At 38.0% G+C, this 16,959-nt stretch overlaps 1 protein-coding gene across 1 annotated transcript in view; it reads right to left on the reverse strand.

The window, feature by feature from the left end:
• Positions 1 to 16,959, reverse strand: part of LOC130229514 (spectrin beta chain, non-erythrocytic 1) — a 94,716-nt gene that overhangs the window by 22,023 nt on the left and 55,734 nt on the right. Inside the window, 18 exon segments of the mRNA XM_056458355.1 lie at positions 85 to 267; positions 1,753 to 2,106; positions 2,194 to 2,413; positions 2,535 to 2,672; positions 2,752 to 2,963; positions 4,407 to 4,565; positions 4,692 to 4,796; positions 4,879 to 5,273; positions 5,550 to 5,703; positions 6,158 to 6,460; positions 6,542 to 6,700; positions 6,797 to 6,914; positions 12,937 to 13,124; positions 13,251 to 13,363; positions 13,797 to 13,912; positions 15,052 to 15,132; positions 15,226 to 15,317; positions 16,543 to 16,716. Of these exon segments, the coding sequence (XP_056314330.1) occupies positions 85 to 267; positions 1,753 to 2,106; positions 2,194 to 2,413; positions 2,535 to 2,672; positions 2,752 to 2,963; positions 4,407 to 4,565; positions 4,692 to 4,796; positions 4,879 to 5,273; positions 5,550 to 5,703; positions 6,158 to 6,460; positions 6,542 to 6,700; positions 6,797 to 6,914; positions 12,937 to 13,124; positions 13,251 to 13,363; positions 13,797 to 13,912; positions 15,052 to 15,132; positions 15,226 to 15,317; positions 16,543 to 16,716 (3,264 nt within the window).

A 16,959-nucleotide genomic window follows, 5' to 3' on the forward strand; every position in this document is an offset into this window, starting at 1 on the left:
TAGCGGAAATTAAGGTTTCTTCCAAATCAAAAGCCATAATTTGCAACTGAAAAACAGAACAATAGCAGTATCGCATACACAAACCTGGCTGTTAAGGAAGCCCTCTGCCTGTTTTGCATCTCGCAGCAGGGTTTGGAAATCAAAGGCCTGAGCGAGGACACAGTGGCGGCTCTCCCACATTCTCCTCAGCTCATGCCAGCCGGTGTCCAGCGCTTGCAGCCTCTGGGCTAGGAACATGTGCTGGGCGTCTGTCTGACCCTGAGTCACCTGGAGGATAATTGGAAGATATTTTGCTTCAGTTATATGTACAACTTTTAGCTATTAGTCAAACTCTAGTAAAATATTTACTGCCATTCATAAAAAGATGTATTTTTGTAAATGTCTTCAGCAATGATGGATTAAATTGATCAAAACTGACAGACATTTATAAAAAATATATATATTTCAAATAAACCGTTTTTTCAACTTTCCTCTCAATGAGTACTAGAAATAATATGTAGCCTATCGACATTAACAGTGCTTCCCACATGTTTGAAATATACTTGGGGTGGTAGCAGGATTGAAACACCTTTTACCCAAAGCACATGCTTAGCTACATGCGACAAAACAGTGATTTTTCATTTATTAAACACTGTGTCTTTTTAATGGGTGGAAGTTGTTTTTTTATTTTTTATTTTTAAAGACTGAAATAAAAAGAAATCCACTATTTGTTTTACTTTTATTCTATTCAGGAGCCATGTGCACACACTGACAGGTAAAATCTGCTGCTAACATTTTGCACAGTATTGCCAAAGCATGTTAGCAAACTAGAAACAAATGACAAAGGAATAAAAACATATATACAATAAAAATCTCTAAAAAATATAACAATTACAAGAATAAAAAGTGTCGGTTATTTAAATAAGGCAAATGAGCTAATTAGGCATTTCTAACGGTGTATAAATATTTTGCAGCCAGTTTAGAAATAATTTCCTCCTCGCTGAGTAAATAGAAAAGTTTATCTTATTCGATCTTATCAAATAATTAATAATTGATTATGTAATTTTTCTCTCAGACTTGCGGATGTGCACGCGCTGTCAGCTGCGAAGCCAAGAGAATGTAAATCAGGCTTAAAATAAATATGACGACGGCTTAGAAAGGGAAACCAAAAACCGAATACCGGACATTATCGGAGATTTCGAAACCCCGGACAAACGCAAGTCCCAAAAAGGCGCATCTCTGCGGGTCTCTGCAGAGCATGCGAGATTGTCTGTGAGAGTGTTGACAGTTCTCGCACACACACAACGAGAAGTAGGAGACGTCAGACGTGTAAAGTGAGAAGAGACTTTCCACTAGTTAATCGATCGTGGATGTTTGGCTATTAAAAAAAAAAAAAAAAAAACTGTAAAAGGATGATATAATAAAAAAAAATGATATATTATTAATATACCTGGGCAGCCCGTCCAAGTAAAGTCTATGTGTGGGAAGCACTGACTAATAACCACAAAAAGTGTTTAAGCACAACAGCAGCATATTAGGATGATTTCTTCAGAATCATAAACACTGAAGACTGAACTAATGGCTACCAACAAATAAAAAAATTGCCATCGCAGAATTACATTTAAAAAAAATATTCAACAGTTATTAAATAAATGAAGTCTTGGCAAGCAGATTAAACGTTCTTTTTAGAAATAACTTAAAAAGAACACATTTCTGAATGGAAGTGAGTGCCAATAAATGTATTTCTTAACCTTTATGTTGACCCCAACTGACCTCAGCTCCAGTAGCTCTCATCTTCTCATAATCTTCTTTATAATTATCCACTTCATTCTTTATGGCCTCATGTTGAGCCAGCAGACGCTCCGCTTCCGCCAGAGAGGTCGGTGTGTCCTCGGATGCCACGGTGGTCTGTGTACGAGACAGCCAGGCCTGAAAGTCATCAAGATCTCGGAGGAAGCCCTGAAGCTTGGAAGCTTCACCCAAAGACTCCTCGCGCCGTTTCATGGTGGCACGAAGTTCCTCCCACACCTCCTGGATCTCAGCAAGCTGACCCTTGATCTCCTCCTCCTGCTCGGGATGCTCGGATACCAACTTTTTGGCTTCCGAATGCAGGTCGTCCAACTTACCCTGCGAAAGAGAAGGGAAAGAATACAAGTTTAAGGACGAAACCAAGTCTCTTCATGACTGCTTTAGACATGATGCATATCTTCGCACCTGTATGGCCTCCAGGTCTCTCTCCATTCCAGTGAGCTTGCGCTGCAGGGCCATAACTCCAGCCAGGTCATTTCCAAGGCTCTGTGTGGACTCGATGACCTTGGTCTTCTCCTTCATCCAGCTCTTGATCTCATTACATTCTAGATGGTAGTTCTGGATATTTAGAGCCGATTCTAGAGCTTGTTTACGCTGGTTGGCCAGACTCTGGAAATCAGACCACCTGTAGAAGAGGATGAGGAAGTAGAAACGTAAGGCCATCTTATTAATCATATTAACATTGTGAACATTCTTGTGCATATGTTGGTGTGTGGAGGCTCTGCTCTCTGTGTTGGTCACTGTACCTGTTATTGAGTTGGTTTTGTGTCTGGTCAATCTGGTCTTTGCTGCGGTTGTCTGACCCAAGCAGCTGTTGGGCAACTTGATTGACATCAGAAATGCGTCCACCCAATGTGTTCATCTCAGGCTCCAGAGTATCAAATCTTCAAAACAAAACAAACCATATTACACCACTATTTACCTCATCAAAACTCACGAAGACACCATTTTCTCTGTTCTCACCTCTGCTGGACCACCTCCAGATCCTCCAGTTTGGTGGGAATCTCCATGTTGTGTAGCCACTGCTCTTTTTCTCCAACCCACAGTTGGCAGGCACTAGCTTCACTAAACATGCGATATAATGCAAGTGCTCCATCCAAGGCCTGTCGCCATGATGACGACAACCCTTCTAACTCCTCATAGCGCTGCTCTATTGCTGGGAGACGGCCCTCCACCTGTAAAAGAAACGAAGCAGGCTTTAAAATACATACTAGCATTCAAAAAACTTGGGTTTGAACAATATTTGTAATGGTTTTGATGTAATTCTCATGTTCACCAAATCTACATTTATTGAATTAAATTTAACTGAATTATACTGAACTTTTTATCCAATTAAAGCATTTTTATTTGGATTTAATTTTAAATGTTAAGTAAAATTTTCAGCAGTCATTACTCAGGTGTTACCTGACCCTCTAATAACTTCTAATAACATTGTCCTAACTACACGAGACAAGATGCAGCGACATGCAATAAAAACCTTTTTTTCCATGTTAAAAGGACTTTGTTATAACCATCCATGACAGTGAAGCACAAAATGTCTATTTTAGAAACTACAGTTTCTATTTCTAACTAACTGTTTTTATTTCTGCAATGTTGCAGCTGAAAAACAGCATAAACTACTATGACAATGATCACATCAAGTGCTGATTATGCACTTTATTCAGCGTTAAATGTTACTAATGTAGGTTTGAACATTACTTGACATTTATTGCCATACCACAGAAAGCGGAAGCACATTGTTTACATCAGATCTTTAAATTAAAATAACTAACAAGCATATAGTTTTTAAAATGAACATTAGAACGGGATATGCACACAGACTTTTCATTTTCAGCCAGCCAGTCCGACGGCTTCCGGTGAACTATCTTCCCATTACAAAATCACCACGTTTAAGATCTTTAATAATAAATAATCTTCACTGCCTAATAGATATTTGATAAAAAATGGGTCTCAGATCAGAGTAGTAGTACTGCATTTAATTCCATTTTTCCCTGCCATGTCGGTAAAATATGAAAATTTATTTTACCCCAGTATTTTAGTGGAGTTTATGCGCTAGCCTGCTGCTCCTGACGGCGCTATCATCTTATTTTATGCTTAAGTTTATTTAACTGATTGTATTTTAATTGCATTGCAGTGTCGATGTTGTAAAAGGAAGCTTATAAAGCTTACAATAGTCACAGAAACCTTTCACCGAAAATTTACCATTGGTTGAAAAACACTAGCTGTGCATTTAACCCACTGTGAATCAGAGCAAATCAACAAATATCAGTAACTCAGAATGTACTTATAATTACATTTTAAATAAAGAAGTTTAATATATATTAGATAGATTAAATACCTTATCATTTTGTTAAGAGTACAGTGCACTAATCTGCGCTTCTGTGGTATTTAAACTTCTATTGTGTCACACTTGGTGTACACAGACTAATTGCTTGTAGCTGGAGTCTTGTTGTGTCGCATGTAGTTAGGACATGGTGTAATTCACTTTTTATACTTGCTTAAAAATACTAGCTTCTTGAAAATGTATTTTTATTAAGTCCAGTGTGTGTGGTAGTATACACAGGAAATCACAAAACTATGAAAAGTATTTTCATACATAGAATTTGTGTAGTGTGTACCTGTGGGGATTGTGCGTATGCCTCAGGCAGTAATGAGCCCTGTTCATGTAGTGAGTCAATAAGTGATCGGTGACTTTGAATCTCCTCTTCCACTTCTCTCTGCTTTCTGGCCAGAGTCTGTGTGGAAAACTCATCATGGCCCACTTCTTGACTGGACACCTGAAAACAAGACAGAAAACAAAAGAACCAGTCAGCTAACTGAACTAACACTGACTCGCTATGAAACAGAAGTATCTATAAACTCTCAGAATAGAAACGAGTCAACTGAACATGTTCTTATTTTACCTGTCTTAGTGTTTCCAGTATCCAAGCCTCCATGTCGTTGGCGTCAGTCTGGAACTGATGGAAAGCAACAGACTCATTCAGTCTCTGCTCTCGCAACTGCGAGGCCTGTAAAAAGAAAGAGGCAGATTGTAAAACGTGGATTGCAAAGCTAGAATTTGAATTGTGTTCATTCTCTTCTCTTCTTTACCTCCTCCAGGTGTGACCACTGTGCTCTTACGTCCTTGATCCTCTCAGTCACCTCAGGTGCTCCAACGTGGCCTTCCTTCACCAGGGCTTCTCCACCAGCAATGCTGTTCCCCAGAGGGCCATACCGGGCTGCCATCTCATCCCGAAAAGCCTCATGTTTAGACAGGAGGTGAAGGGCGGAGCTCAGATCTTTACCATAGTCTCCTCCAGAGATAATCTGCTCCTGCTCTCGGATCCAGGCGGCTTCTTCTCCCAGCTCCCAGAGGAATTGCCAGAGTCTTCGGGAGTCATCTAGTCGAGCCCGTCGATCCGCAGCCAGCTGGCCCAGTTCTCCATACGCTCGACCCAGAAGATCCACTTTCTCTTCAACCAGTGCAGGGTCACATGGTTTGTAACCTAAAGCAAAAAGAGAAGCGATTGTGTTTGGATCTTGAACTCAATTTCAAGAATATATATCAGTGTTTCTCAACAACCTTCCTGGAGGACCACCAGCACTGCATGTTTTGGATGTCTCCTTTGTATGTCACACTCATTACAGTTCTTTCAGTCTCTGCTAATGAGCTGATGATCTGAATCAGGTGTGTTTGGTTAAGGAGACATGGAAAATGTGCAGAGCTCCATGAATGTGGTTGAGAAACACTGATCTATATAGTTTGTGGGAAGTATCCTCACTCTGTTCATTTGTAGCAAATCTCTTTGCAGTGGCCTGTACAGCTTTGACTCTCTCAGCCTGTGCAGATATATCAGCTTCCACCAGCGTGTGCTTCTGGAGCAAGTCTTCCACATCATGAAGGTGTTTTCCACTGTCCTGAGATTGCAGACGACTCTAAACACACATACACAAACACACCGTTAAGTCAGTGCACACTGAACACAACCAATGCAGGCAAAAACTAATAATACATTAATTAAAGGGATAGTTCTTTCAAAAATAAAGATTCTGTCATCATTAACTCCTTCGTCCCTTGTCACAAACCTGCTTGAGGTTCATTCTTCTGATGTTTTCAAAAAAGATATTTTGATTAAAGTTGGAAACCTTTAACCAATGACTCCCATAACATTTGGTTTTCCCTGCTATTAAAGTCAATGGTTACGGGTTTTCAGCTACTTTCAAAACATCTTCTTTTGTTTTAAACAGAAGAAACTCAAAGTTTTATAACCACTTGGGTGTAAATATTGAGCAAATTTTCATTTTTAGGTGAACTACTCAGTTAATCTGATTGTTTTTCAACAATAAAATAATACATTTTTTAATACAGCAGTTAAAATTAAGTCAATACCTTCATGTCTTCCATCCATTCCATGATGTAGCTCAATTCCTGTAGGAGGCGCTGCAGGTCACGGTGTGCCATCAGCCTCTCTCGTCGTGCTGCAAGCAGTTCCTTCAGATACTCCCACAGTCTGAGCACATTATCCCTCCGCGCCAGCACACGTCGCACTTCATGATATCCCTCTGCTTCCAGTTCTCGAGCGACAGCTTCTACTGCAGCTACACGCTCACCATATGCCTGGATGTCCGTCTCGATGGCCTCGTGTTTGCGAGTGGCAGCCTCCACAGCACCCAGTTCTACACCAAAATTGTCCTGAAGGCGTTGAAAACATTGTGTTATTCATCATTGCACATGAAACGATGAATATTTCCCCTCTGTGTGACTCTGCCTCACCTGTGAAACCAGCCGCTGGTTTTCACTGAGCCAGGTTTCCCTCATTGCTGCTTTGCGATCAAAACGTGCGGCCAGCATCTCCAGCTTCTCTTGACGAATCAGCTCGTTTCTCAGTGCCAACTCTCTCTCGTGTTCTGCTTTCTCCAGCCTCTCCCACGCCTTCTCAGACAAGCAGCAAACACAGCCGGCCATGAGTGTTAATCAAAACTCGAGCTATTTTTATAGATCCACATGTAGTATTTGATGTGTACATACCTTGTTGATGTCAGAGATAAGTTTTCCCTCTCTTGGCATGTACACCTTCTGATTGTTTGCTCTCATTTTACTTTGAATGGTGAAGAGCAAAACCTCCAAATTGCCCTTCTCAGTGAATCTGTCAAACACACATTAAGGATTAAATGCACATGTCTAGAATGTATACTGAGGATCAATCATTTTATGTCAACATTATATTTGCAGAGCATTTTACTATAATAAATTGATGTTATCATATTCAGAGAAAAAATCTTTTGAGCAAGCCTGATTTCATCCGCCGGGAATTGATTAGATGTTGAAAAGTGGGTGTTATATGCCACAATGAAGCCAGATTGAATGAGTGTGCTAAAACAAAGCCTACACAGCTTTTTTTGCTAATGACAAACATTATTCATTGGAAAAACATTCCCAAATAAAATCTTAGCATCATGTCAGTAAAAATATCTAAACATTCTTGAATTAAGAAATTTACTTTAAAAAATGTGTTCATGCTTAATACAAGATTTTTTTAAATCTGACAATAGGGTAATAAAAGTAAACAATTCAAAATAGAGCTGGGCCAATAAACAATATCATATCTAATTACAATAAAATTTATTTCGATAATGATGATAAGCTCTGGACATATTTACTCAATATATATCTAAGAGTCAATCACACAGCAGCAATATGCGACAACAACCAAATCAGCATGCATCATGGCTGTCAAAGTCAAAAGACCATTTCCTTCCACACTTTGCTAACAAACTCAACAAGATGACAAAAATAAAGAAATACTGAGTGGAAGCAGTGACAAAAAAGTGAAACTAACCTTGAGTTGAAATTATCGACAAAAAAAGGCATCATGAATTGAATTATATGGAAGTGGTTTGGCCACTGAAGTGGGTCAATGGTTTGTGAAAACCAAGTCTGGCAATACAACCAACCTATTCCATCATCTACAAAAGTTTCACCCTGAAAACCCCTCAAAGTTTTACAATTTGTGTGGACTTGCTGTACATATTTTTTGTTTATGTGTTGCACATTTATTTTACCTTGTAAAGCCGGATTAGTCTTTTTAAATTTTACTATTTGTTTTAATATAAGACCAAATGTGTAATCTGTTTTTGTTCATAAACAATATATTAAATTGGAATTTATTGAGCCCTCTAATTTTTGTAGCATCAGTCATTGTTAGTGATGGGAAGTTCGGATCATTTTACTGACTCTGACCTTTTAGTCTCGTTCATGGAGATGAACAAATCTTTTTTCGAGTTATTTCGTTCAATTTGATGATATGCGTTGCTTCCAAACTCATCTATAACTAGCCCAAACGTTGACCACACTTCAAACAAGTAATAAAGAATACTATGAGAAAGTAAATAATCATTTATTGTTTATCTGGTCTTTTGTCTATGATTATGTCAGCTCTCCTTTTCTGACAGGTCTTCAAATTTGAGTAGCTTGCTGACGTCACACTGACAGTTTCATATAACCGTAACCAATGCACACAGCTTAGTTCACCTTGAGTCTTCTGGCTTTTGAGTTGTTCATTCATCACGTTACAGCATGTAAAGAGAGAGATAACTCAAACCGGAGGACTCGAGAAATAAACAGATAAAATCTTTTTATGGCTCTAAAAGCATATGATTGGCTTCTGTCTTTCACATGATGAACGAATGACTCAAACCTGATAGAAGACTTGAAAAAGGAACTAACCTTCTACTCCACCTGCACAAATGTGCACATGCGCAAATGAACGAATCACTCTCTTTCTAGGAGTCATACAAAAGATTTGTTCAAAATGAATGAATCACTGAACAACGACCCCTCATTAGTCACTGTTGGGATAATAACTAATAAAGCTGGAAGCATTAACAACTTACAGGGTTTCTGCAGATATCACTGTCAAATTTAAGACTTTTTAAGACCTTTTTAAGACCTATCACAATATCAAAGTCAAAAAAAAAAAAAAGACTAAACATAGTAGAACGTTTCCAGAACTAGGTCAGATCATTAATATCATTGAAGATTTTTAAACGAATTTTTTTCTATTAGTTTTATAATTTATTATAATGATAATATAAAGATAATGATATAGATAATCATTATAAAGATAATGATAAAGATTTTTATAACCGTTCAAGATTTTTAAAATCCAACTATGATGCATCACTTGCTTTTGTTCATATCTCGGACAGTTCTACCTATTAAAGTTCAATATTAATGGCAACAGAACATGGGTTGCTCTACAATTATATTTTTTATCATGGCAAGAAGCAAAAAAAGGTACACTTACTAAAAAATACTTACTTTTTTTATTTTGCCCACTCAACAATTCACTCATTACTGTCTGGCTAGATTCTGTCCTCTACTTCTAAGCTAAAAAGGCAATAATAATCCATCAATCCTGACCATTATTAACCAACAAGGCCTAGAAATTGAGCATCAGTATATTGTAAACTGAAAGGTTTAATACAACCTGGGTCTCCACTTTCGCATGGCCTCTTTTTTTTTGTTTTAACAAACTTGTCCCTCAGGTTTTTCTAAACTATAAAAACTATCCTCTTTTTCCACGGCTGTTGCAATTTCTAGCCAAGAATTATTGGTCATCTGGTTCTCCCTATGATCATGCATGGACGGATCATAAAGATGTCTGTACAGTAATACCTATTTCAGACAAAATCTCTTCAAAGCTTTTCACATTTAACTCAACTGTTCAACCGAGTCTGAAAAAATGTAATGAGCTCCGCCAGCCGAAATCATGTCGCTCGCACCCAAAAGAACCCTTCGCAAACACAGTGATGACATCGAATTTAAGACTTTAAGGCCTAAAATTTATCGTTATAGTTCAAATTTATTGTTATATAATATGGGACAAAAATTATCGAGTTTGTATTTTTGCCATATAGCCCAGCCCTGATTCAAAAGGAAATTTCTTACTACACTGGCCAACATTTGACCTTATTTCAACTATAAATCTAATTAACCGTTTAAATGGATGTTCTTAAATACACAGAATTAAGCTGGTGGTTTATTCAATTGCTTTTTAAAGTCTTCAGTTAAAATTTAACTTATCAGAAACCACTTTATTACAAACTCTTTACTGCCAAAAATGGTTTTCTTGCTTGTTTTTCTCAACCCACTGAATTCTATCATATTTTAATGTTTTAAGTATGATTTTTGGTGAACAGCCTAACTGATTTTATTTTAAAGTCTAACTGATTTTAAAGTCTAACTTGGTGACTTTTTGTCTTTTGAATATCTGAGTATAGCACTAAAAGGTGCTCCACGTATCTTACTGATCATTATCTACAGACCTCCAAAATATTCTCCAGCTTTTATTGATGATTTTACAGAGCTGTTATCAATAGTAACCTCTGAATTTGACTATTTTACCATTGCTGGGGATTTTAATATTCACATTGATAATCCAGAAATCAATGCTGTAAAAGAACTGATGACTGTTTTGAACACTTTTGATCTGACTCAGCATGTTCAAGGACCCACACACAATCGTGGACACACTCTTGATCTACTTATAACTAAGGGTTTACACATTTCATCAACTGTTGTTAAGGATGTTGCACTATCTGATCATTTCTGTATTTTCTTTGATATATTGATCACTCCAGCTATTAAAGACAGATCTGTCTCTGTCAGAAAGAGATGCATAAATGAGAACACTAATGAGCAGTTTATGAAGGCCATATCGCTAGCACCAAGTATATCTGCAGACTCTGTTGATTCTCTTCTTGATTTGTTTAACTCTAAAGTTAAGAATGTCATAGATGACATTGCTCCTGTTAAAGCCAAGAAGATAACTAGCAGCCAAAGGGGTTCCTGGACTAGGTCCCCAAAATTAAAAATGACGAAAAAACAGTGCAGAAAAGCTGAGCGTATGTGGAGAAAGACGAAACTAGTAATCCATTATAATATCTATAAAGACAGTCTTCGTGCTTTTAATATGGAACTAAAAACTGCTAGGCAGACTTTCTTTTCAAGCCTTATAAACAGCAACGTAAACAATGCTCGTAAACTCTTTGCAACGATAGAGAAACTCACAACCCCCCCCAGTCGGATTCCCAGTGAGCTACTCTCTGAAAGCAAATGTAATGAGTTTGCTCATTTCTTTACTGACAAGATCAATAATATCAGAAAGGCAATCAGCTCATCCAATCAGCCAAATTGTGTCGACGTCAGACTAGCTCAACCACAACTTAAGAAATCAGACATTATGTCAGATTTCATGGCAATTAATGGCAAAATCTTAGAAGAGATCGTGCAAATTATGAAAACATCAACCTGCAGTCTTGACACGCTCCCCACATCATTCTTTAAAACGGTGTTTACCTGTTTAGAAATGGATCTTCTAAAAGTGGTAAATGCTTCACTTCTCTCGGGGATTTTTCCTAACTCACTTAAAACTGCAGTTGTTAAACCCCTCTTGAAGAAGAGCAACCTAGATAACACCATATTGAGCAATTACAGGCCCATCTCAAATCTCCCTTTCATTGGCAAAATCATTGAAAAAGTTGTTTTTAACCAGGTTAACAAGTTCTTAAACTTCAAGGGGTGTTTGGACAATTTTCAATCTGGTTTCAGACCACATCACAGTACAGAGAGCGCCCTTATAAAGATAATCAATGACATCCGCCTAAATACAGATTCAGGCAAACTAACAGTGCTGGTACTGCTTGATCTCAGTGCTGCATTTGACACTGTCGATCACAGCATACTTCTGGATAGGCTGGAAAACTGGGTTGGGCTGTCTGGGACGGTCCTCAAATGGTTCAGATCTTACCTTGAAGGGAGAGGATACTATGTCAGTATAGGTGACCATAGGTCAGGGTGGACACCCATGACATGTGGAGTCCCACAAGGCTCGATTCTGGCACCACTCCTGTTCAACCTTTATATGCTCCCTCTGAGCCAAATAATGAGAAAGAACCAAATCTCCTACCACAGCTATGCTGATGACACTCAGATCTACCTAGCCTTACTGCCTAATGACTACAGCCCCATTGACACCCTCTGCCAATGTATTGATGAAATTAACAATTGGATGTGCCAAAACTTTCTTCAGTTAAACAAAGAGAAAACTGAAGTCATTGCATTTGGGAACAGAGATGAGGTTCTCAAGGTGAATGCGTACCTTGGCTCTAAGGGTCAAACAACAAAAAATAAGGTCAAGAATCTTGGTGTGACTCTGGAGTCAGATCTGAGTTTCAATAGTCATGTCAAAGCAGTTAGTAAATCAGCATACTATCATCTCAAAAACATTGCAAGAATTAGATGCTTTGTTTCCAGTGAAGACTTAGAGAAACTTGTTCATGCTTTTATCAGCAGCAGGGTGGATTACTGTAATGGCCTCCTCACTGGCCTTCCCAAAAAGACAGTCAGACAGTTACAGCTCATCCAGAACGCTGCGGCCAGAATTCTGACCAGAACCAGGAAATCAGAGCACATCACACCTGTCCTCAGGTCTTTACACTGGCTCCCAGTCACATTTAGAATAGATTTTAAAGTATTATTACTGGTCTATAAATCACTAAATGGCCTAGGACCTCAATACATTATAGATATGCTCACTGAATACAAACCTAACAGATCACTCAGATCTTTAGGATCAAATAGATTAGAAATCCCAAGAGTTCAGTCAAAGCAGGGTGAATCGGCTTTCAGCTACTACGCCCCTCGCTGCTGGAATCAGCTTCCAGAAATGATCAGATGTGCTCCAACATTAGGCACATTCAAATCAAGACTGAAAACACATCTGTTTAGCTGTGCCTTTACTGAATGAGCACTGTGCTACGTCCGACAGATCGAACTACTATGTTTTTCTCTTCTTTTTAACTCTTTTATAACACATTTTATCAGCTTTTATTTTATTTTTATTCTGTTTGTTTTTATTTCTCTTATAATTGTTTCTTTTATTCCTGTTTATGTAAAGCACTTTGAATTGCCACTGTGTATGAAATGTGCTATATAAATAAACTTGCCTTGCCTTGCCTTGATTTTATAGGTAAAGGAAAGTTAATGAATCAAAAAACATTTTTCGATTCTCGAGTGGAATAACATGCTGCAATAGATTGTTAAGTAACATGCATTAAAAAAGTAAATTGGAGATGCTATCTTTTGTTATTGTGAACATCACTCACTTGGGTGGTTTCTCCACAGTGCGGTAGGTGTTGAAGGCTTGTAGCTGGTTCTGAACCGCACTGAGTGAGTTAGCAAGCTGGCGATCGTTTAGGGTGACGATGGTTTGTTCAATCCACTGCAGCAGTTCTGAGGCCAGAGTCTCATATTTCTCTATCAGCTGATCTGCCTCGATAGCATAATCCAGCACCTACAGAAACGAACAAATGCAGCCCTATTGACTTCACACACAAAATGACACGTACATACAGAAATGGACACTTCGGGTCTTATTAATAAAAAAATAAGGTTAGACTGTAATTTGCTTTTCAAATACCTTGCCGATCCTCTTTCCTTCAACGGCGAGCGCCTTCATCTTGCTGAAGTAGTGGTAGTATGTTGCCACATATGTGATGATGGACTTCTCATCAGGCTGATCTACATTCACATCTAGAGAGCAAGAGATTTGACAAATGCGGTGATAACATTCTTTTCAGCAAGCAGACTGAATTTCTCTTGACCCATCCTGTCTGAACCGCAATTATATATAGATTGTGAGAATTTCTTCAAGTCAATGGTGTTTATGCACAGGAACTTTTCATTTTCAGTAAGCTCGCTCGATCGCCTCTGGTGATCTGTCATTTTAATATGAAAATCCTCACTTATAAGATCTGGTTTCTTTAAAATTCAATGCTTTTTACTACCTGGTTGATATACTACAACAGCACTGACAAGCAGCACTGAATTCTGCACAGTCTTTAAAACATGCAAATTTATTTTACCACAGTATTTTCAATGGAGTTTTTGCGCTCGCCTGCTGCTCCTATGATCATTGATCATTTTAACCAGGTATTTGCCATTTGTGCACATATCTGCATCTCACCTTCTGGATCCAGCAGCTTGGTAAGACCCAGCTCCTTCTCGGCCACGTTAAAGGCATTTTGCAGGTTATAGTGGGCATTAGAGCGCTTGAGATTATCAAAGTCAATCAAGTCCGACCTATGAGAAAGGGAGAGAAAAAAAAGTGCAAAAAGTTATTTCCTTAGGTTTGTACAACTCTTAGCCAAGAGGACATATCAAAAGTGCAATACACTTCTCCAACAAAAGAGGGAAGCATTCAACACTGCAAAGAGAGAGTGAAGGGTTTTTCTGCTTATTTAGGTCAATTTAATTCAACTTTTCTTTTTTCTGTTCCTTTGCATGAAAAAACTGCAGAAAGAACAAAACTGCCAGGGAAACATTTCAAGGGATGAGAGCAAAAATGAGGAGATGGCAGAATGAATGAAGATGAGAAGAGCAGGAGAGCTACATGATTTCTCACTATACATTCATTTCTCAATATACAAAATCACTTAATTTAATACAATATACAATAAATACAGCCATGGCCAACATCTGAAAGTATATGTTTCTATTCAGTAGTTTTTTTTACTTAATAATAAATACTTTTTAAATAACAAATTACATTTTGAGAATAAATAACAAATTAAAAGACAAAAACCAATTAAATTAATTCATATTAACAATAATTTTCTTAAGGGTTAGTTCATCCAAAAATAAAAAATGTGTCATCATTTCCTGTCCCCTCATTTGACACAAACATGTTTGAGCTTTCTTTAGTTGAACACAAAATAAGATATATTGGGAAATGTTGGTAAGTGGTTGCCATGGACTTCCATAATACTTGTTTGTCCTACTATGGAAGTCAATGGTCACTGGATCCAGCCTTCTTCAAAATATCTTCTTTTGTGTTCAACAGAGGGCGAAGTAAATATTGAGTACATTTCTATTTTGGGGTGAACAGTCCTCTTTCTCCATTCTGCTGCAATGACATGATTACACTTTTACATGTTTCACAACTTTTGACTGAGTAAAATGATTTCTTGAAATTTTGTCAAACATTACATGAACCGACTTTTAAAAAACTAAATCCTCCAAGTCAGAATGCCGCTACTGGTTGAAGCCCCTGCAGGCCTCTTTGTATGTGTGGGAACATGTTTAAGAATGAAGAGTGGAGTACATGAGCACATGCTACTATGTGGAAATGGTAGTCATACAGAAGCTTGTCATGTGTTTCATAACAATGGCCTTGTACCACCGGTGTACTTGTATGTTAGTGTGTAAGTGCGGATCGATACCTGTGTTTGTGCACTATAGCATTGAACGCGAGACCATCTCTCCAGCTAGTGGTGAAGTTGTGGACATTGACATTGGGGTACCTAAAAGAAGAGCAGCATTCATTTGTAGAGGATTAGAACTAGTTGTGTGTTCAACAAACACCAATCATTGATTTAATTTCCTTTCTCTCTTACCCTGCAGTCTTCATCTGACACCACAGCAGCAGTGCATCTTTGGCTGATTTCTTCTCCTTGTTGTCCTCCGTCTCAACGCTAATGTCTTGGATCTGTTTAGATGTAAAAAAATGTACTGTGTAAACTTGTATTGGAGAGTTTTAAACAGATGCTCTTCAACATAGGTGATGTTTCTGTTTATGTTCTTTAAACTTTAGTTTAATTTGGTTTAGTATACACTACTGAGAATTGAACATAAATACGGTAACCACTATCTGAATATTTCTGAGTAAAGTCAGTAGCGGAACGCGACTGTCAATTACTTTAAATAACCAAACGCTGTGCGCACTAAACATGATTTGGTGGTGATGGCTATATTTAGTTGCAGGATGTTCACTGATTCAGCCAATTCAATTGATTTGATTGGTTCTACTGTATTTATAAACTACTTATAAAAATATTTGGGTTTTAAATCACTCTATCAGTGTTCAGCTCTTCACTGTGATATCTAGAATCTATAACTCTATGGCACAGACCAAAAGTTTAAATTACACCAACACATGCCAAAACATAAACACACACCAACTGAGAAAGAAGAAAACACTGCCAAGCTCCATTAAGTCTGGTAATGAAGTCTTCCTGACTCATTCCAAATAATACACAGATAATAATTTTTAATCTGGTTGGATTCCTTCAGAAAAAAAAACCCTTCAATTTGCTGTCATTTGTAATTATGTCATTTCAGCAATATAATATAATGCAAAATCAACAACATCTTTACAAGCTAATCAGAAGCAGTGATGAAACGCGGTGAGCAGTCCGGATCACTGGGCTTTGATAATTAGCTTGTTTCAACAGAAGGAATTTCTAGTTGATTAAAAAATGTACTGTCCTATCAAAGGGGCAATGAGGAGACAGACCAAAACATGCTAATTATAGTTCTTTGTGAATACATGACAGACTGATAAAGCAATCTGAAGGACAAACAAAAAGAACAGTACTAGAGGAAAAGATAACAACAAGCACAATAATAACCGATAATCACATATTCTGCTTAAACTGTTTTGTGGCTGAACAGTCAGAGTCAAATTCCAAACTCAGGATTATAATTTTAGGGTTTTTTTTAAGGCCTTGATGGGGGGTTATTTGGAAAGGGAAATTACAATCTAAGATTATATTCCATATTGTGAGTTACACTACATAAATACTAGTGCACTAAAACAATGACAAATACTTATAATATGTTTCCTCAGTGGTGGAGCAAAGATGCTGCACAGGCTAAGAGACACCACTGTGTCCCAATCTTTTAGACATCTTGTCAAATCCACACTCTCCTACCTGGAAACGGAGGATTATGGTCCAGATGAGTCCGAGTGTGAGACGGTGGTTCCCATCAACGATGTCATGTGAACCCATGTTCTCCAGGTGAACTTTTTGCTCCTTCAGGAACTGCAGAGCCTTATCAACATTCTCAAGACAGTGGATGCGCATCCGGCCTTTGGTGGGCTTTGGCTGAGAGAAAGAACAAGAAGTTCAATTATTGAAAAACAAAATGTTTGGATAATTACAGCAGCACATTGTTCCATCTATACACTGACAGATTAATATGAAATTGGGAAAAACTTGGAAATTAGACAGTGATGAATGGACAGCTGCACATGCAAGTGTGGTTTATTAATGAACTAATTTCGAGAGGATCACGTGCTTATGATCAACACGGCTGGCTCCTCATTAGCTCCGTAATGTGACCCATCA

The sequence above is a fragment of the Danio aesculapii genome, chromosome 5 (genome assembly GCF_903798145.1).
Source record: "Danio aesculapii chromosome 5, fDanAes4.1, whole genome shotgun sequence".
In the NCBI taxonomy this organism is placed as follows: domain Eukaryota; kingdom Metazoa; phylum Chordata; class Actinopteri; order Cypriniformes; family Danionidae; genus Danio; species Danio aesculapii.